Below are 22,457 nucleotides of genomic sequence, written 5' to 3' on the forward strand. Positions count from 1 at the left end.
TGGTGATTCTTTCATCCCCTTGACCTTGGCCTCACAGATATCTCTTTTCCATCCCACCCATTTAAGTAACTGTTCCTCTCATACTCTTTAGGAATTGGTTTCCTGATCATTTCAAGAGCAGTTGCAAAACCTAATGAAAAAACAGTTTTGAAAGGATGCAATTTGACAAGTAAGTACAACATAAATCTTCTACAATTAAATTGCACAGTCCTGTGGTCCGAGGGAACACAGAATATCTGGGAGTGGAGAGAGAGGCCTGCCCCAGGAGACGGGGACCTCCATAGCCCTTCCTGTTCCAACACTTCCCTGAAATGGCCATGGGGGGGCGCGGGGAACGACACACCAGTTCTAGAGCTGGTTCATTAAAAAAAAACCCTGAAACTCCAAGGAGGAAAAAAGGTTAAATGTTTCTCCACCCGCTATTCCTCTGCAGGGCTCTGAATATGGCACTTGCATACAATTGGCTAGCTTTACCTTCCTTCCCCAGGCTTTTGGGTTGATCTGCCCGAGAATTTCTTGAGCTAAACTTAAGTTTAGTTTTTAGGAGATATTTATATTTCACATTATATACTTATATGTTTATATGATCTTTGGTTAGGTTTTTCTTTGTCACGGATGTTGCTACAATATTATTGCTTTAAAAAATAGAATAAAGGCAAACTTTTTAAACAATATTTCCTATGTAGAATAATCTACACGATCTAAAATAGAAACCTAGCTTTAAGTAAGCAAGTTAATTATTGTACTGCAAGTCCAGTTGAATTCAGTAAAGCTATCTCCCTGGTAAGAATGCTTAGGAATCCAGCAACACCTTGGACACATTCACACAATCAAATGATATGCATTACCTTTGTGCCCTAATACACAATCCCTTTGCTGCTGCTGCTTCCTTCCTCTCATCAGGTGAACATCCACAGGAGACTATAACTACCCATTATTTGTGTTTTTATTTTAAAAGTATACAATATCAGAATACAATGTAATAGTAATAGTAAACTTACAACCAACTCATTTACTGTTGGCCATGTCTGGCCAATCCTCTCCAAATGTCTGGCCAAAAGATGAATAATAGCAGTGTTTGATAGTCCTAGAGGAGTTTGATAAATGGATTGCCACCACAATATCTCTGTAACTATAGTCAATGGTTTCCAAACAAGGCAAGATTTAGAAGTCAACTTTGGTTTGAAGTTGATTTCTTAATTCTGCCTTGTGGCTTATGAAGCCAGGATGTAATCATGCAAATCAGGATCACATAATTTTGTGACTTTCATTGGGAAATTTAAAAGAGAAGCTAGGGTGTGCCTTAAAATCCAGTTATGGTTACTAACCCATTAAAACTCATTATTACCATAAGCATTCTAATATTGTGGCCACTTGTAAGCATCTTTCAGAAATGGAAAAAGGATGTCCCAAGGATATCTTAAAACATTTTGTAATACTGAGCATACCTTTCTCTTGAGGTTGTGCGGAGACAAATGAAAAAACTTACTTGGATGCTTCAGCAGATTGCTCCTGTGCTTTCTGTAAATCCTGTGAGCCAGAACTGGTGCTTTTAACAAAGTTAGCCTGTTCCTCTTTGCTTGCTGCTGTCTGGTCACCTCCAGGTGTTGAAATGACAAATATTTCTGGTTTTGGGTGGTCTGCATGTCCACCTTCCTGGTGACTAGCTGGACTTGCAAAGTCTTTGCCAGTTCTGTGGCATCCATCTCCAAGGTTGGAATGTTCAGTTTCTTTGTAGGATGATTTTGAAGCAATACCAAACAAACTCCCAAGATACTGGAAAAATCCTTCTTTGGGCTGCCTGTCATTACTGGCGTTTTTGCCTTCATGAACTAAACTAGGAAGGCTATTAGCTTTCTTTAATTCCTCCTGAGTGGTGGATCTGCTCAGCTCTTCAGTTGAGAGGTTCTTACTGTCACAGACTGAAATCTGTAAGGAAAGAGGTATTTGATTAATAACAATGAGAAAGAAACTAAATTATATTGTTTATCCTTGCAGCAACCCTATGAGAGGTTGGCAACAAAGAAGATTAGTCTGAGAGATGGTGACTCAGGGAGCTTTATGACTGAACAAGAATTTGAACCTTGGACTCTCATATCTAAGTCCAAATCTCTGCCCATTTAAACTCACAGACTGTATTATAAGTGCACTGAAGTGCATTCATGTATAGTACACACTGTTTTAATGCTAGCAATTTGGCTAATGCACTGTAACATGACTCATACTGACAAGACTCCTTTCTGCTTCCATCAGTGGTGGATACTTAACTTCCTTACAGCAGGCTTAAGGGAAAAGATGCCTCGAGGGCTGCTTTTGTGGTGGTGGGAAATCAGACAGCTTTTTAGTATCAATGGATATTATTACACCACATACACTCTTGTAGAAGCTATTGTGCAACACTGGTTACAGAACAGCACTAGCAGCTATTTTCTTTCTACACCCTATTTATTATAATCCTTTATCTGGTTTACTCTGTGGTGACCTGTATCATGCTCACATTTAAAATCATCCAAACCACACATTTCAGAACTCTAGCAAAAGAAACACTTTAGGAGGTCAGTACATTCTGGAATGAACATGTAAGTAGCAGTATATTTGCACAAGTGTATGGGTTTATGTTGTTCAGCAGCTTTCTTTCACAAAGAAATGATGGCTGTATCTTAGACCTGTTTCTATTTGAAGAAATAAGAGCTGAAACAAGCATACTGGATGCTATTTAAAAATAGCTAAGTGCGGAGTGTCAAGTTGTAAGATAACCAAGACAAGACTTTGGTTTCAGCAAATAAAATGTTTATACCTGAGCTAAGGTGCTATATAAGAGGGAATATTCAACCTCAAATTAGAGGTAAACAATTACCTTTAATCTCTGTGAAAGTAACCAGTTTGAAAATATTTTCAAAGACTCTAGTTTTTTTAAACAAAAATATGGGCATCGTAATTGCTTTGTTATGTTTTCAGTAACTCCTGCGTAGCATGGCAAAACAAAAATTCATAAATATGGTCTTCAGTAATATCTGCCTCAGGCTTTTAGAATATCTGCAATTACGCACTATTTTCCTAGTTGGCTAATATATTTTTTCTGCCCCCACTTACATTAAGAGAGAATAATGGTTTTCCTTCCCCTGGTGATTATTTTGTATCACGCCCAAGCTGCTAAAAAACTTCTAAGAGTTGTTATTATTTTCTAAATATTTATAGCCTCTTACCAAAAGAAGTTTTCAGAATCAAGCACCATCAACTCTGCACAAAGCCTCAGCCAGTTATGGTTTTTTTTGCAACAGCATCACAAGGGAAAGTCAGAACTTTAGGGGAACCAGTTATCTGTACCAGTGGCGTTCACCCAGGAACAAGCACTGCTGTCACCTGCCTTATAATGGCATCACATAAAACAGCAACATGAGAAATGGATGCATACATGCCATATTGTGAACTGTGGATGACATATACAGTGGTACCTCCGGTTAAGTACTTAATTCATTCTGGAGGTCGGTACTTAACCTGAAACTGTTCTTAACCTGAAGCACCACTTTAGCTAATGGGGCCTCCTGCTGCTGCCACGCCGCCAGAGCATGATTTCTGTTCTTATCCTGAAGCAAAGTTCTTAACCTGAACCACTATTTCTGGGTTAGCGGAGTCTGTAACCTGAAGTGTATGTAACCTGAAGCATATGTAACCTGAGGTACCACTGTATTCTTAAAGGCCCTTAAGCCTCCAATGAACCATACAGATCAGCACAAACAATACTTGGGAACATAAAGAGCACAAACAACTGTAGGAACAAATAATGTGTCATATAGTTATTTAAACTGATAAAGCAGAACAGCAGGATGGACCTGCTCCATGTAGGATGCTGTTTGGGTTAGCATGCTATTCTGTAGCACCACAGCTGTACATATCAGCACACCCACAACTCCTCTACTCCAAATTGATTGTTCCTCTGATTCTAATATTGAAAAGCTGCACCAGCACAGCTGCTGGCACATCCATTCCTGTATTTTTCGCACCATAGGGCGCACCGGACCATAGGGCGCACCCAGTTTTTAGGGGGGGAATTCAAGAAAAAAAATCTTTTTCCCCCCCCGCAGCCCCAAAGAGCAGCGTACAGGCTGCACACAACCTCTCCCTGCCGGAGGGGTTGCGTGCAGCTATGGATCAAGCCAAGGCAGCGAGCGGGATGGATCCCGCTCGCTGTTTTGGCTTCCCCTTTAGCCCCGTGCAGCCTCTCCTTGGCGGAGGGGCTGCACAGGGCTTTCCTGGCTTTACTGGGAGGTGGGGGGATTCCCTCACCTCTCCCCAAAGCCCGCAGAAGCCGTGCAAACCCTTTAAAGAGATCACGGCTTCTCCTGGCTTTCCTGGGAGGCGGGGGCTGTCTATATGTGAAGCTTCTGTGTGTGTGTGTGTGTGTGTGTGTGTGTGTGTGTGAGAGAGAGAGAGAGAGAGAGAGAGAGAGAGAGAGAGAGAGGAGGAGGAGGAGTGCCTGTGGCCAGTATGTGTTCTATGAGTGCGTGTCTGTGTGACAGTGTGCATCAGTGTGCTGTGGTCACCTTCTATATTTTTTCCTGGTACTTGGGAATGCTCCCTGTTATTATTAGAAAGCCACAGTATTGGGGTGGATGGGTGGATATGAAGATAGTATTGTGTGATCTTCACAGTCAGGACTAGAAAGACATAGGTGACTTCCCATGGCAAACGTGAGGCTATAAGAGAGGAGAGTGAAGCAGCAATAAATTTGTATGATGGCATGCCCCTGTGGCAGCAATTTGTTGAGTGCCAACCACAGCACTTTCTCAAAATTCAAAATATGCCCATTGGTCCAAGAAGTTTGGCAATCTCTGCACTAGCATGTTTCTCAACCCTGTTAAGTCATTATCATAACTTATGTTTACAAATACATATGTTCAGTTTCCTCTGCCTTCTCCATACTTCTTTAATTGTTGTTTGCATCGATCTGTCTCGAGAGACAATGGAAGAGCGGAAAAATCAAAGCATTGGAGAATCACAGCACCTGCTGTGGCTTTAGAGACCAAATCAATCAATCAATCAAGGCTCCTTTAAAATTAGCAAATAAAAATCTGACCTTTAGCCGCTCTGGGAGAGGGGTGCTCTGCTTTCTCTGAAATGCCACACTGGTACATTCATTTTGATCAGTTTCAAAGCTGAAAAAGAGAGAGAGAGAGAAGTTAAGCTATTTCAAAAAGTTTTTGCTCATGTGAAACTGTTCCAACAGTAGAAGTAGAGATGAGCTCCTTTTGCTTTATTGCAGACTGGCCCACCCATGAGGCGGGGTGGAGCAGCTGCTGCAGAAGCCAGTGGCAGAAATGGTGGGCAATGGTGCTGTTGGGGTGCGTGACCGCAGTGCCAGAACAAAAATTCTCATTTTGCCCCAAGTGGAAAAACGGGGCGCACCATCCCTAACTTCATTTTCTTGTTTCACTCTGTCTGTCTGGATAGCTTCCCTATTTACACTTTTCAAATTCTTCCTTAAATCTGTTTCTTCAGAAGGGATGGGTGAAGCTGACAGGTTTGGTTTCTCTCCATTTCTCATTTTTCCAATCTTAAGTTCAGTTATCCACATCAGTCTGCAATCCGCCCCCCCCCCAGCCCTCATGAAAAGTAACCAGCATTTTAGTCTGAATTTCTCCCAGTATACACATTATTGTATGTAATTTCCCCTAATATAGAGCATTTTCTAAATCAATCATCCCTATTATCAACCATTTTTGTACATTATTTTCACTAATTGTGAATTTTATGTACCGTTTACTCAAGTATACATATGCATTATTTGCCTGGAGAACAGCATCAGCATCACATAATTCAGAAAAACATGACTTTCAATTTATGAGTGTGTTGAGGTTCACATACTGTTTTGGAAAGTGTGAACTGGGTAGCTTTGCCTTGAAATGCAAACTGAATTGAATTTCTACACCTTCTCTATTCTTCAGTAAAGGCTTCCTTGAAATAGCAGCCTTCTGATTTCTTAACCATTCCTTAATATAGCCTCAGAACTGTTCTGTCAGTTCCGGTCTTCAACCTCATATTTATTTTTTCTAGTCAAAATGTAAGCACCATGAATGGGTTGGTTCAGACAGAAGGGTAGTCACTCAGTGGAGAGGTATTATGAGGAATCTGAAACTTGTTCTGCCAGGAAGCTGAATAATATTTCTGTGCTTTTATCATCTTATAGAAGGTAATTTTATATTATGTACATGCATGGTTAATTGCCATTGGGATGAGGAATCAGTTCTTGTATTTCTGGTATTGTTTGTTATATGCCTATCGTGATTGCAGGGTTAAGCAAATTAAAAGTTTGCCGTTTGCTGTGGTTGTCCTGTCACTTAGTGAGTAAAGGTGTTTGCACAGAAGCAATCCTGAATGTCTTCAGTATCTTCCTGGGTTAAAGAAAAGTTTGAACCAGCTGACTACAATGACCGCTCCCCCACATCAAATGGGGGGCGCCTTTTGTGTGGTTATGGGGAGCCCCCTGGATCCCAGTGCGGCTCCTGGTATTACGGGCTGGCTTTGCCCTCCCCAGGCTGGATACCTGGAGGTCTCCACCTACCTCAGCCAATCGCCCAATCCCGCCTGGGGAGGCGCTGCCAGGGGATCAGCCAGGTAGGGGGAGGGACCGCCCTGCCCACACAACAGAAGGTGAATCTTACCTGCGAAGCATCAGTTGGCTCCAGAGCCAGCCCAATCCCCACACATTCTGGATATCCCTGATGTCTCCCAGATCCCCGGCTGGGGACTGGGAAGGATAAACGCCCAATACCTGAGCCAAGGTCTCCCTAAATCTGAAACTTAATAAAGTTGTGGCCAATTTTAATCCCATAGCACATTGTCAAGTCATTATTCCGCTAGGAGGTCGCCTGGGGTTGGGGGGACTCTGCCTGTCCGCACAAAGCTTTCAAGCAAGAATTCTCTTTGACTCAAAGAGGGATTTTTGCATTGTTCGTGCGTTAAATTAATTACCCATTTAGCTCTTTGTGAGTAAGTGCTGCCTTATTTCGAATATGTGCACCTAAGCACCATAGGACTCAAACAGGTTGAAGTTACACACTCGGAGAAGATGTTTTATATGCAGGTTTTTCTTACATGTATGTGCCCATGGAAAGCTGTTATTGGTCATTGCTTTTTAGTGCATGTAGACCTGCTGTATGGGACGCGGGTGGTGCTGTAAGGTCACCAGGCTAAAAAGATGGACTAACTGGACTTTGGTTTGGGACTGAAACCGGGGAGAGAAGGGTGGGGTTTAGAAGTCCAAAGGGGGCCTGATTTTTATTTTACAGTGTAAAATTATGTGGTTTATTATTATAAAAATGGGGAATCCGTGGATGGGAACTAGGGACAACCTTAGGAAAGGTATTCTCTCTTTTGTTTTTTATCTCTTTTTCTTTCTATATATGATTAAGGTATATATTTTAAGAGTTGCTGAATAAACTGAATTGAGCATAATAATGAACTAAGGGTTAAACCTACTGCAAAGAAGTATATTAACAAATTATGGCTAAGTAAATTAACAAATTATGGTTAAGACACTAAGGATAAAAACTTGTTTGAACAAACAATTGGAGCTGGAATACAAGAAGGGGAGGCGTGGGGAAGTCATGAAAAGAAGTTATTGAAAATGAGACTTAAAAGGTGGAACCTTTTTTGTTGTTTTTTGTGTTTTCTTTTGTTTTTCTGTTTTGTTTTTTGTACCTTTTGAAACTTTAATAAAGATTATTTTAAAATAAAATAAAATAAATAAACCACAGAGCCTAGGACTTGCCGATCAGAAGGTCGGGGGGTTCGAATCCCCGCGACAGGGTGAGCTCCTGTTGCTCGGTCCCTGCTTCTGCCAACCTAGCAGTTCGAAAGCACGTCAAAGTGCAAGTAGATAAATAGGTACCACTCTGGCGGGAAGGTAAACGGCGTTTCCGTGCGCTGCTCTGGTTCGCCAGAAGCGGCTTAGTCATGCTGGCCACATGACCCGGAAGCTGTACGCCGGCTCCCTTGGCCAATAAAGCGAGATGAGCGCCGCAATCCCAGAGTCGGCCACGACTAGACCTAATGGTCAAGGGTCCCTTTACCTTTACCTAGACCTGCTGTACATATGTGAAAGCCACATATATAATCGTCACATGAAAAATTACACATGGATTTCACAAATTAACTTCACAGAGAAAAGTGGAGATTGATGGGGAAAGTTTGCATGCTATAAGACAATTATTTTGAGATGTATAAAATGTAAAGTTAATATACAAAGACTTGTTAGTCTGCTTATAAAGACATGGAATAGGTTTTCTTCCCTCAGTGTAATGACATTATCTCTGCTAGCTTTTCCCAAGTATAAACAATTAGGACAGGACTGAGCTTGAACCAGTTACAGGGATGCACCAACATAAGAATTAGAAGCTGACAGTAAAATTGGTGTGTGTAGTGCAATTCAGTTAATAAAAACTTTCCACATAATTCTGCTACTGATATTATCAAAAAGATACAACTGCAGCCCAATCCGATGCAAGTTAAATTGGAAGCAAGTCCACTTTATTTATTGGGGCTTACCTCCATGCATAGGACTGCAGCATTATGTTAAGTAAAAAAGGTTTTCTTCTGTGAATGTATATCTTGTATAGCAAAACTGAAATTAGCTGCTTTTTATTTATTCTAAGAAGTAATACTTCAAAAAAGAAAGAGAAATATGAGGTGGTTTTAGAATCTAAAAAACAATACTTTTCAGAAATACCTTAAATGAATATTTAGATGAGAAGAAAATACGAAGATTTATATAAAGCATCACGTAGGGGGAAGGAGTTAATACCCATGATGGATTAATAGAAAATCAGCATTGTATCTCTATGTCACCCTGGGCTACACGACAATTTCTGCTTTTTTCTCTGGTTTATAGCTCATTAACTAATACTTGTGCCAACACAGTTTCTCCTTTTCAATAATGTTTTTGAAAATTGGGCGGTCAGGTTATCTACACTGGCTGTTAATCAAGAGCTGTCAAGTGTACTTAAAACCCAATGAAATAAATTATGATTTAAGTACATACAATACTGTATGCTGGATTTTTGCCATTATTTGTACAAGGCCTCTTGTTAGTTGATGACTTATACAAAAAGTAAACCAACTGTTTTAAATCCAAAAATTCTCTGTGTAGGAAAAAAAGGTGATAATGTTTGTAATTCCCAAACTGTACTTTTCCCCATTAAGTGATGCTGCCTTCCAGAGCTGTAAACAATAAGCCTACAGCTGCTGATGCCAATAATATACAGTATTTAGGAAAATTATTGCCAAACAGACCCTTTGTGACCCACTTGCAATACAGAAAAAAATTACAATCCACTGTTTCTGCAAACACTGGAATGTGTTCCTGTATTTTGAAATGAGAAAGGATATTAAGAATTATGGCCTTTCTTAGAGGTTAACAAAGCTGTACTCTATAATGTTAAAACCAGAGGACAGCTAATGTAATACACTGTAGAAGCAATCTGGTTTAAAAATGCCATCCATTTATAAGAAACTGTACAAAACAAACACACAATGGCAGGAACAACAAAGTTAGCAACACTACAAGATAAGAGAAACAGCTAAACAAATAAATGTACACACTCTCAGTTTCTTATTGGGCACCATCATCAACAACAACTTTTCTGTAAAGTCACTTGTAAACTACTTCTAGACCTATTCAAACATTATTCGCTTTAAAATTAACTTGAAGTTGTCTCCTAGGTAATTTAGACAAGACACCATTCTTGCAATTAGGAACTGCATGAATACTTTCCAAAAAGTAAACAGACATCGGGCAGCGGGGGGGGGGGGCAGAGGTTTGAGCCAGATTAATGGTAGAGGGTTTTTTTAACCATTTGCCCTCTAGATCTGATCTGGCCTCCCACACCTGCTATTTGCACTGCAAGTAAAACTCCTATTTATGCCAACTAATCCATCTAGCTCAGATAAGTTTTTTTGAGGAAAAACATGTTACTACATTTAATACTAATGCACAGGTGAGATGGCATTTGCAGATAAGAATTGGCAGGTGGGAAACGAGCGCTTAAACTGTCCTGCAATTCTGCCAATTCTCCCCTGCTCTCTCGTCCTCCAGTAGTTTTTCTGCAGTTTCGTCTAGCCAATTCTGAGATTGGAAATAAATTCATATTGGGACTTGAAGACCTGGGGGAAAGGGGAGGACTACAGGGAAGAATAGGGAGGCAGAGGAAAGGCCAAGCACTACTTCCCACTTTCCAATTCTCCTTTGAAAGTGGCCACATGACTGCACTCCCTTAAGCATTCACCCAATAACAGAACAAAAAGATAGTGTCCTCTTAATACTATTGCGAAAATGAAAATTCAACTTCTTACAAAATGGAATGGAACACCCACTGCCCCCCCCCTCAAAGCCAACTTCTTTGGAACCCAGGATCACAAACACTGATGCGGAAAAATTTACAGGCAATCTCCTGTTTATATACCTTGCTTATAATTTTCATCAAAGTGGCAGGAGCCAAATTAGTTATTCTGAAATACTGTATTCTGAATTTGTAAGAAATATGAACCCACTTTGAAAATGATTAAAGTCTTAATGCAGAGCCTTAGATTTAGAAAAAGGTGAGATTAAATTAGAACATACAAGATGTTATAATAGACTTTATTTCCAAGCTGCTGAAGCAGCCCAGTTCAATCACATAACCTGAAAATCAAATTGAATCGCCTGTACAAACGATATACAAGAGAACACAAATCTTCAAAGACTGTCCAAGTGCATTTCCTTACCTTTGTTCTGCACAACAATCCTCTGAATGTGTAAAGAAAAAGCCCATCCCTTCTCTTCCTTTATTGAACCACCCCACCCACATTATGTATACAAACATTTGTTTGCCGTATTAGGCAGCAATGCTTGGAACTTAGAAGGAAACTGAGCGCTGGCAGGAGAACAGAGATGTCCTGGCTTTGACAATGCAGTTGGGTAAGTATGTTGGGTAAGTATGGGAGGGGTAAAACCGGAAGACAGGGGTTCTGGGTTGGACTTTCAAAGACTATGCAGGGTGTTGGCATTCCAAGAATGATGCTTGACAGCAATAGAATTTAAACCCTGCTAGGACTGAGTAGAATACTTGTAGTAGATAGGTAGCCGTGTTGGTCTGCCATAGTCAAAATAAAAAAATTCCTTCCAGTAGCACCTTAAAGACCAACTAAGTTAGTTCTTGGTATGAGCTTAGGCTCTCTCAGCTATCTGCCTATCTCCCATTCCCACCACCCTTCTGAGTAACACCCCTCCCCACCTTCTCACTATATAGAAGGATCTGGCAACTTCTGTTTCAGTGTATCTGAAGAAGTGTGCATGCACACGAAAGCTCATACCAAGAACTAACTTAGTTGGTCTTTAAGGTGCTACTGGAAGGAATTTTTTTATTTAGAATACTAGTGTCAGTATCCCTCATTAATTTAAGTAGCACAATGGTGGTGGTGGTGGGGCTGACAGAGGATAGTAAGGATACGGGGAGAAGTTCAGGGATACATGGAGTTATGGATGCAATTGCCATACGAGCTACTACAGAAAGTGCCTCTAATTCAGCTACATTCACACATGCTCTCCCTTAGATTCCTCCTGAGAGCATATTGGAGTTCTCTGCCTTTATTTTATTTTAAAAGTTCAAATATTCTAGGAATATTGAAAGGATAAAGAATTATTAATATTGAGGATAACAGCTAAGGCAACCAGCTATTTGTGCAACTAAGCTGCTGAGTTTCACTATAACAATCAGCTGCTTGGTGCTGTTTTTCAGGCCTATTCACTTCTAGGCCTTTAATCTGCAAATGGAAGTTGGGGGATGCTGTTTTCTCAGATTCCTCTGCAGCCCCTCAAAGATCTTAAAATTTCAGGAGGGCCTTCCAGAACAGCCTGGAAGGTGGCTACAGGGTGAGGAAGAACCACTCCTTCATAGGAGCCTGCAACTAGGAAACTGTTTCTGCTTCACATAATGCTAACAACCTGAGAACTAAACAGTATGGGTCTATTTCTGATTTAGGGCTCCAATTTGGAATGCAAAAATAAAATGCACATTCTTCTTGACCAATTTGGACTAAAAACTTAAACAGCTCCATTTTTTTATGACTGCAAGAGAAACAAGGAAGTTTTAATTGTGCAAAATAATTATTTAAATCCATGCAAGACAATCTATATTTCAAGATTACATGAAAATAATCTTAACTGATGCTAGGATTGTTGAAAGAGGGAAAAACAGAAACATTACAACCACTGAGAACATCAGAATCTTCCCATTCCCTCTGAATTTCACAAAAAAACTGTCACCAAATTTTAACTGTTACATTAAAAATACATATTGTTGACCAATATTACACAAAGCAAATTTTTTAATCTGCAGTACATATGAACATCAGAATGTTTTATTTTTGTACAGAGCTCAAGGTCAATATTGAGCATCAGGATTATGGCAGATTACACTGAGATTTTCCTACTGTCATCTGTCAAGCAACTAATATTAATACAGACTATACATTAGACAAATAGGTCATAGGAAGATTCCAACATAATTTTCAAATTAAAAGTAATGTTTCTGCTACTTTGCAGCAACACATTTGAGAATATTGAATTTTGATTAAATTTAAACAATTACAAAGAAAGGAGCAGCAATATCTTGTATTTGAAAACAAAATATTGACCTTAATACTTCATACAAAATATTGACCGCATGATACTGGCCCATGTTTGCATATGCTCATAGATCCAGCAGTTTAAAACAGGATTATGTAAATGTTTAAAGTGCCAGTTATATTTATGATGTTGAAAATGATGTCTATGGTGAACTCTAAGCAGTAGCAATTTTAAACGTCAAGAAGAAATTTCATTTCAGCTATAAAATACAGTACTAGCAAAAGAAAATCCTAGCAGGCATTGCAAAATAAATAAGAGTTATTTAAATTATTTCAGTACTACAAGATGCTAGAACTCATTTCCCAGTGGTCAAAGAAAGTTCTGCAGTTGTACTTCTTTACTCTGTACAAGACTCAACTCCAGAATTCAAGGGTATAAATCAAGCATCATATTTATTCAAAATTGTCTGTCCTAAAAAGTGCAGAGTGATTAACAGAAAGTGACCTTTTGCAAACCTGGTTCATCAGCACTGAATGGACAAATGAGAGCAATCTTAGGAGGGGGAAGATCTCTACCAGACGAACCATCCTAACCTTGCACAGAATATTAAATCAAACTCATATTTGCTCCAAACCAAGTCCCTGAATTGTCTAATAGTACTAGTATTAGGCTACCAGGAGTATCATCCAAAATGTTGGTTAATATACAGATGCTTGCCTTGGGACAGCTAGAAAAGGGTTGTATATGTTTGGTGGAGGTTGTCAGAAGAACTCCTCCCTCTTCTCCTGAGTAATAAGCCTTCCCTGCTACAGTATTCTACTTGCCTTCTCCAGCAAAGAGTAGGCTTTGTCACAATACTGCGGGACAGAGAGATCTCTGAAGGCTGAGCAGCCTCACAACTGCTAGGTCCTTCAGCCAGCTGTCTCCAACGAAGCCAGCAAACAGGAACACTCTCCAGTGAAGATCATCAGCTGATATGCTGCAAGATCTTTCCACAGCAAAGCAGCAGCAACCACTAAGATCTTTAGTGTGCTAGCTCCATGGGACTGCTACTTCATTTCACTATTCACTGTTGTCAGTTTTCTAAACCATATAGTTAAACTTCAGCCAAACACAAGCCAACATTTATGTTCTTTTACTTGCAACCATGAGCTAAAGAAATGTGTTTTAAAATTGGGGGTGGGAAACTTTTAGCCCTCCAGATGTGACTGAACTACAACTCCCATCAGCCCCAGCAAGCAAGGCCAGGGACCAAGAATGATGGGAATTGTAGTTTAGCAGCATGGGGGGGGGGAATTTGCCCATACAGTGGTACCTCGGTTGTTGAACGCTTTGGAAGCCGAATGTTTTGGTTTTTGAACACTGAAAATCCAGAAGTAAATGCTTCCGTTTTTGAATGCACCTCAGAAGTCGAATGGCTTCTGAGGTGCATTTCTCAATGGAATTTGCCAACTGCCCATTGCACCTTGGTTTTCAAACTTTTCGGAAGTCGAACGGTCTTCTGGGATGGATTACATTCAACAACTGAGGTACCACTGTATCTGGTTTTGGGGGGGCATTCCATCTGATGCACAGTAGCTAAATTATTCTACTCTAAGGGTGAGATCCAACTCAGTTATAGTCATAGTAGACCTGCTGGAATAAATGGATGCACTCTTAAGATTAATGTTGGATATCAGCCAATAGATGTGGGTCACTGTTAATTTTTTGTACAGCACACCCATTTAAGTGCATGTAGCACACTGAAAAAGAAGAAGGTTCCATTCCCCAAAAGCTAACGATAAAAAATAGACAATAGAGGGGAGAGGAGGGAGAGTCAAGGATAGCAAGAGATTATGGTGAGCATTTAACTGTAACTATAACCTAAATGAATAACTCATTATTGAAAACGTTTATTAGACAACAATAGAACTAGAATCCAAAAGTATAAACTTTGTTCTAATAAGACAGTTATTAAATGCATATATGGTTTTAACATACAATTTAAGACAGCACTGTCTCATAAATACTTGGTAGTGTTTATCTTCTGTTGCTTTAATGGCTTTTGTGTTTTTATGTTGCAAGCCACCTAGAAATATTTATAAATAAAGCCCACATAATCAGTCTACCTCACTCATATGCTACAACTATAAACGCATAGTTCATGTACATAACATCTCTTTACAACATCCAAACCTGCTATACAGTGGAAAATCTATTATCACAATCTGAATCAAATGACAGTCTCCCAAGACTGTAAAGGGCTCATTAACACTGTACATATTGTCTTAAAACTTTCATCAATGTACATGCTGTGGTAGGGAGGAGTTCAGTACTCATACTGTGTCACTTTAAACACTCATATATAGTAGGCTGCATCTGGTCAATGAAAATAAATGAAAACTTTTAACTCTCTACACCACTGTAGTGATATTACTATTATTATTATTCATTTATTCACTCTATACTATGCCCTTCCTCATGAAGGAGCCCAGCAAGGTCTCAAGACTATTTACTTCTGGAGATAGTAATCAGTAAACCAGGGAGATTTACACACAGTTGAGATAGACGTGCATCCTATTCATAATGAACTTGATGGATATAAGGGACTAAGTCATATGCAATTTTAAGCAGAAATGTGTCCAGTGCAATTCAGAACAAGTTTATTCCACATTCTTCTTCTATTTTACACACAAGAGAAAATTTTCCAACTTATAGTAGCACCAGTACTACAAGCCAATCTGTGGCATGTTTCCTAAACAAACAATGTTTTTGTTTACATTGTTTAAATAATCTAGGAAATCTTCCATCTTATTATTTGTCATACCTTAAGAGGACTCATTGCTCAACAAAAACCAAGACAAGATGCCAAATGGCTTACAACTTCCTGTACAATAAATGGCCAAAGCCAGAAACAAAAATATATTTCTGTGAAGGAATTATTCCTTCATTTTAACCAACAAAAACACTTGATTCTAATTATGGTTTAGCTAAAATCCAGAATAAACATTTTAAACCCCATTTAAAGATATACAGCTGCTTATTCACCAGATGAAGCAACGTGGAGAGGTCTAATATATAGTTCATCTTATATGCAGGTTCGGTTCCAAGGTTCCCACGTATGCATGTAGATCACATATAGTCAAACCTCTTCAGTTGCCCTGTGGCTAGTGGGTGAAGGGAAAGAGAGCACTCTCAGCACCAATGCACCAAGTGGGCCTTTCCGAGCAAGAAGCTCCTTTCGCACTGCTTGGTCTGCTTGGGCAACCTGGTTCAAAAAGAACTTTAAAATCCTCTGCCTTCCTTGAGACTTGGCTTGCACAATTTCAACCAGCCCACCTCTAACTGCGTATTGACACAAGTCAAATGCATGTGAAATGAGGGGCTACTGTATGCTAAAGTAAAGCAGTTTCATAGTACAGTATTTTGTGGGCTTGGTCAGGAGGTTTGTAATAGGACTAGGTTAACTCAGACTCTGGAATGTGATTACAAATAATTGCACAGTAATTAGTTTCTACAGAGAACCTCTGCATTTCCTGTATGTGAGAAAAGTTATTCCTAACAGAGATTCAAAATTATGTTACTTTACTAAAAGTTGTGTTATGTTGCTGTAGCACAGTCCCACGCATGTTTAGCAGGATGCAAGTTGCTGCTTTAAAGGGAGCTTATTCCCAGGAAAGCATGTCTAGGATGGCAGCTATACTGTACTTCTTCAGTCAGAATTGCTTGGCAGGAGAGGAGGGGGGAAGTTGCTTTTATAGGAAATGAACTTTAAGGGCATCCATATGGAATATCAACTACTTCAGATTGCTCAACCTCAGAGATGTGCTTGCCAGTAATTATTAACTAATTATTAAATAAATATATTTATTTATTTTTAGAATATTTACATACTGCCCATCACAACTCACGACCCAAAGGCAGTTCACAAAAAATATATATATACTGATATGAAAGACATCGCTTGCCCTGTCAGTCCCCACGAACTCCCTTTTTGCAAGTGACATCTGGAGTGCCACGTTAAGGTCACCGCCTTCTGACTAGAATGCCTCATGGCAAATGCTTTGTTCCAAAATGAGAAAGTGCTTGAAATCGAAATCGGGTCCAACTCTGATTTCTTTGGGAAAGTAGGAGGGGAAAGAAAGAGCTCGAAAGGAAATAAGGCAGTGGACTCGAATGACCCAGGGGGGAATCCAGTCTCATTCAACCCGCCCAGCACACACTCTTTTGCGGGCTGGGGAGAAAGGCGGCGAAGAAGGGTCCTGCCCGCACGGTTTGGCCGTGTTGTACCACCAGGAAATGCCACTTTCGCCCACAGCCGCGCGCACTTGCCCCCGCCAGTCCCAGCAGCAAGACAGCTGCTTCTGTCGCCCAGCGATGGGGCGCCGCGACAGAGAAGAGCTGGGACCGGCGGGGAAGGCCGGGGACGAGGGAAACGCGAAGAAGGGGCTGAGGCGCCCGAGCCGCAACCACCCGCCCGCGAAGGGCAGCAACTTCTTCAGCCGAGCCCAGAAGGAAGAAAGGGAGGAAGGAAGGAAGAAGACGAGCCGCCGTTGCCGGCCTTGCTCGCGCCCTTTCCCTACCTGCGTGCGCCCGGCTGCTGAGGAGGAGCAGCTGCTGCTGCTGCTGCTGTGCCCACTGCCTCCTGCTCCTTGGACGGGCTCCTGGAGAAAAGTCGGGAGAAGCTGCTGTGCCAGGAGGAGCCGCTTCTCCTTCGGCTGCTCCCGCCGGACATCTTCCCCGGCACCGGCAGAAAACGAGGAGGGCTGCTGCTGCCCTCTCCTTCCTCCTCCTCGTGCTTTGGCGGCTGCGAGAGGCGGCTGTTCCCCCTCGGTCCCTTCCCGCGCTCGCCGTAGTAGCAGCAGCAGCAGTAGCAGCCCTCTTTCCCAAGTTTCTAGTCCGGTCCTCCAGCGGCAGGACGCGGGGAAAAGGAAGTATGCCGAGCAGCAGCCAGCCACTGATTTCTGCCCCCTGTGGAGGCGGGAAACGCTGCACGGCTCCCTCGGCCGCCCGGCCCACGAGGAGGAGCCATGGCCGCTTCCAGAGCACGCCCCTTCTTCCACGGCCCGCCCTCTCTCTCCCCAGACAGCCGGAGCATGGGCTCCTCACGGCCCGGGGTTGGGGAGGACGTTCCCGGTGCTGCTGCTGCAGCCGCCTCCCTCTCTCGCTTCTGCCAAGAACTTCAGGTCGGTCGAGTTACAGCCTCCCCTCAGCACAGAAAACAATGGTTTACCACGAGGCACGTGGGTTTCTCGACGGCAGCGGGAACGGGGAGGCGACTTGCATTCCGCTCGGAGGCAAAGCGGGCGACCTCCCAAACAGCTCTGCCTCGCAGCCGCCAAACTGAAATGTTAAAAAAAAACAACCACCCAACTTTTCCTCACAGAGAGCCCGTCTTGTTGAAGCCTCTTGCCTTGCAGTCAAGCAGGACAAGAAAAGAGGAGGAGCCTTGTGGCACTTTAAAATCATTTTGGCACAGGTTTTTGGTGAACCTGCTCCGTCATTGAAAACACCTGCCAAAATATGCACCTGGATCCTACACAGGTTTTATATTTATATTATTGCATTTATATCCCCCTTTTTTGCTCAAGGAGCTCAACCTGCATGGTTCTCTCCCTTCTGATTTAATCTCAACAACAGTTTGAGGTAGTTTAGGCTGAGAGATTGTGACTGGCCCAAGGTCACCCAGCCCCCAGGGGATTTTAACCCTAGTCTCCCAGGCCCTAGTCCGGCACTTTAACCGCTCTAACCACTATACCACACAGGCTTGCTTGGAAGTCAGTTCCATTAAGTTCACTCAGGCTTCATCCTGTTAGGTGCATGATTTGATGGAAGTACCACAACACTCCCTTTTAATTTGCATACATAACTCACTTCAAAGGGGGTGCACTCCTTTTACAAATTCTAAGCAGTACATTACTGAATACTTAAAAGCATTTGAAGGATTGCCTAGCCTCCTGCCCCCCTACAATCCTGCTGGTGAGTTAAGATAGGCCCTGCTTAGTGTCCTACCTACCACTTGGAATTGCATATCTGGCAGTGACTTGTGGGCCTTCTTTGTGGTGGCACCCTGGCTTTGGAAGTTCCTGTTCCCTGAAATTCAGCTAGTGCCCACACAAGTGCAAAATATGGCTTTCCCCCCAGGCTTTTGGGAATCGTCACTAATGTTTAGTAATTGCAGTTTTGCTTTTATTGTGAGTCCATCTTTTCAAAGCCCAACATATGTATAAAAGTACATGTCAATATTCAGCAATTTTTTTATTGTTTCCATGCTTTGTTGTCCACCAATTTTGAGTACAGTGTCTGTAAACACTCACAAATAAAGTGATTATGTTTAAAGTGACCTGTGGATTCTTATTTTTTTTACAGTATAATCCTGTATACAGTGGTGCCTCAGGTTAAGAACTTAATTCGTTCTGGAGGTCCGTTCTTAACCTGAAGCTGTTCTTAACCTGAGGTACCACTTTAGCTAATGGGGCCTCCCGCTGCCTCTGCCGCGCAAATTCTGTTCTCGTCCTGAAGCAAAGTTCTTAACCTGAGGTACTATTTCTGGGTTAGCGGAGTCTGTAACCTGAAGCGTCTGTAACCCAAGGTACCGCTGTACAGTATATATACTCAGAAGTCCCATTGAGTTCAATTGAGCTTACTCTCAAGTAAGTAGATAAATGACAACACTTAACTATGATTACTATTTTCATCACACTTAAAGGAAGAGGGTATATTTTTAACAAGCCAAATACAAGGAATACAACATGAGTGACTGAAAACAAAGAGCATGATCCAAATTTCATCAGTGTGTGAAGGTGTTAGCCTTTCTCCCATTAAACTCCTGAGGCGCACAATTTGGAATTCCTCTCAGAGCTCAAAGTTGTAGTCCTGAAACTGTACATGCTGCAACCTAAAATAGTTTATACTGCCTTTGATTTGACAAATGTATATTTAAATACAAAAGATGCAGGAACATTCAAGGATGACTTCAAGCTCTTGCGGTCCAAGTAGTAGTTGGTAGACTTACGAAATAATACTCACTACATTCATTCTCTCAACTTTTAGACCCAGAACATTGTACAATGGTCCTATGTAGCATGGATTAAATTATTGTTCTCCTAACCATGGCCTTTTTTACTCCCTTTCTTGTCCAAAGTACTTATTCTGGAGTAACCCCTATTTATTCATCACCCCCAACCACATCAAAGCTCATTCTTTATACAACAGGGCTCACTTCAAATCCAGTTGAAAAGTCTGGAAAGAGTGGCCTTTCCTCCTAAAAGACACCATTCCAATACTAATTAGAAATGGATTAATTATTTGGGCCAGCTCAGCTAGACTATTTCTGCATCCAAAATCTGTAGGTTTTTAAAAATCTGTATGTATATGAATGAATTAACATTAGGATATGTATTAGGAAGACAAATTTAGGCTGGGCAAACAGTGGCCAATTTAGGTGGTGTCCCCTCTGTCCTATTGTGTCATCAAAAGACCATGACAGAGGCAGATGTGGCAATATAAATTTGTTGACTATCCATTCATATTTTACACATACGAGGTTATTTATCATGTGGCAGGTGGCAATGGCCTCTGAACACAGCTGTCAACATGAAGGACCAGGGAAATGCATGCAAATCAGGCAGATGGTAATAAAGCCTTAAATTGCCACGTGCAGAGAATATGATGTAACAACATATGGCCCAAGACAGCCAGTAAGTCTGTAAAAGCAGAGCTAAATCCAGAGTGTAAGGATGTATCCTATCCTTTAAAGTATCTCAGCTCATTTTGCTACAGTTTTCACTAGAGTCATTCTCTCAAATGACAAGGAACACTGAACTTGCTTGACATGCTGTTATTTTCTGCAGCCATTCAGACTAGAATGGTTTGCACACATGGGAGACCTCCTGGCTGATTGCGGTTTCAGTCTGAACAGATGGTGAAATTAAATAATCTTGGTTGTTGTTGTTTTTATTAAAAAAAATTCATCTCACATGAGCCCTTTGAAACATTTTATTAAGTTGCTTGTTCAAAGCTAAGAAAGATTTGTTTAAAAAAACAGACTACTGAGAAAATAAATTTTAATTTGTCTAATTTTAAATAAAATATAAAGTCAGAGAGAGCTATAACTGAATAGCAAAACTCTTTTATTCTTATTAAAAGCTACAAATATGTATTTACAGTATTTAGTAGTAATTCCTGCTATTCATTCAAATTAGTTACAGTGGTACCTCTGGTTACCTACTTAATTCATTCCGGAGGTCCGTTTTTAACCTGAAACTGTTCTTAACCTGAAGCACCACTTTAGCTAATGGGGCCTCCCGTTGCCGCTGCGCCACCGCCGCACAATTTCTGTTCTCATCCTGAAGCGAAGTTCTTAACCCGAGGTACTATTTCTGGGTTAGCGGAGTCTGTAACCTGAAGCGTATGTAAACTGAAGCATTTGTAACCCGAGGTCCCACTGTACTAGTATGCAGAAGCAAGCATCCATGCATATTTCCTTAATAGGGTCTGCTTTGACAAACATTGGATATCACCCTTCGCTATTCATGTGGTTTCAAATCCAGCTACATGCTGCATGCACTGGAGCCCTAAAGTTACGGAGAGAGAAGGGATGTCCTCAGAATTCCCATTCTTCACCAATTGGGTTAGTGGCAAAAAAAAGGGGGGGTGCAGGTTCATTTTATCAGGATGCCTTACTGTTAAACAAACACTTAGGACTGTGTTGCAGATAATGATAGTGTATAGTCTGTTGCTGTTGTTTTTAAACCCTTAAAGTGGTTTACAATCAAGTGGTATATAAATTTTCTGAAATAAATAATAGTTTATTGCAACCCAATTTTAGCTTCAGCCATGCTCTGTTACCACCAGCAGCAAAACATAGGATTTTGTATTAGGCCTCCAGCACACTCTGGGACAGAAAATCATGCTTTGGATCAATAGCACAGAAGAAAACATTTACCCAGATATGACATAAAAGGTTTTGGGTTTTACACAGGAAAAGTTAGTAAATGTGTAAACACCTAAAGGACAGATTTGTCACAACCTAGAATTATGTTTCAACAAACAAAATTATGGCAATACAAGCATTAAATTCATGGGTGCCTCCAGGCTGGCACTGTTTTATGGGAGAAATTAAAGCACATATCACAAGTTAGGATTCTATAATTAGAACATTCTGTCTTCCTAGTACAACAGATCTACTTTACCTTTTTTTTTTTTTTTTTTTTTGCTTTTTGCAGTTAGGAAACTTGCTTCCTTTTAAAGACAGGTAGGCTGTGGCAGGCTGAGTTTTACAATGCTTCAAAATTGCCCACATGTTAGTTGACTCAGACTTCTTTGTCCTTTGGAAAGCAAGGGTCATAACTGAACTTTTTACAGCAACACATTTCAAAACATAAACAGCTAATTCCAATTTATTTTTTTGGTCTAAACATAATTGTTCACTCAGCTTATGTATAAGGTTAAAATTCCATGCCAACATACTTCTGTGTTAATTACCTTTGGTGTTCAAATATGGACCATCTTGCCTGTGAGTCCTGGCTTGCAGACCTTTTCCACCTGCCTTCCTGCCTTGCAGACCTTTTCCACCTGGCCTGGGAGGGTGGAGCCCTGACTGATTGCAAGCTACAAAAGCTGAGGCTGATTGTTGATTGCTGAACAGACTCTTGGGCTGGAATGCTGTTTGGGGTTTTTTTGTGGTTGTTGCTGGGGGTTTTTGTATCTTTGTTTTAGATTTTGTTGTGATTTATGTGGAAATTGTTTAGTTTGGCTTTGTATTTTTAAATGTTTAATTTATTGATTATGACTACTTTTGTTATATTGGAGTTATGTATTTTTTTCATGTTTTAAGCCACACTGAGTACGGTCGAACTGTGGAAAGGTCGCA

At 41.0% G+C, this 22,457-nt stretch overlaps 1 protein-coding gene across 1 annotated transcript in view; it reads right to left on the reverse strand.

The window, feature by feature from the left end:
• CRYBG3 (crystallin beta-gamma domain containing 3) overlaps positions 1–17,647 on the reverse strand; it is a 63,251-nt gene extending 45,604 nt beyond the window's left edge. The window contains exons 1-3 of the mRNA XM_081198860.1: positions 17,167–17,647; positions 5,078–5,156; positions 1,490–1,929 (exon numbers count right to left, since the gene is read on the reverse strand). Coding sequence (XP_081054986.1) covers positions 1,490–1,929; positions 5,078–5,156; positions 17,167–17,318 — 671 coding nt within the window. The 5' untranslated portion in view covers positions 17,319–17,647. The remainder of the gene's footprint in view (positions 1–1,489; positions 1,930–5,077; positions 5,157–17,166) is intronic.
• Between the last annotated feature and the right edge of the window lie 4,810 nt (positions 17,648–22,457).

This window comes from Podarcis bocagei (genome assembly GCF_964188305.1).
Source record: "Podarcis bocagei genome assembly, chromosome: 6".
In the NCBI taxonomy this organism is placed as follows: domain Eukaryota; kingdom Metazoa; phylum Chordata; class Lepidosauria; order Squamata; family Lacertidae; genus Podarcis; species Podarcis bocagei.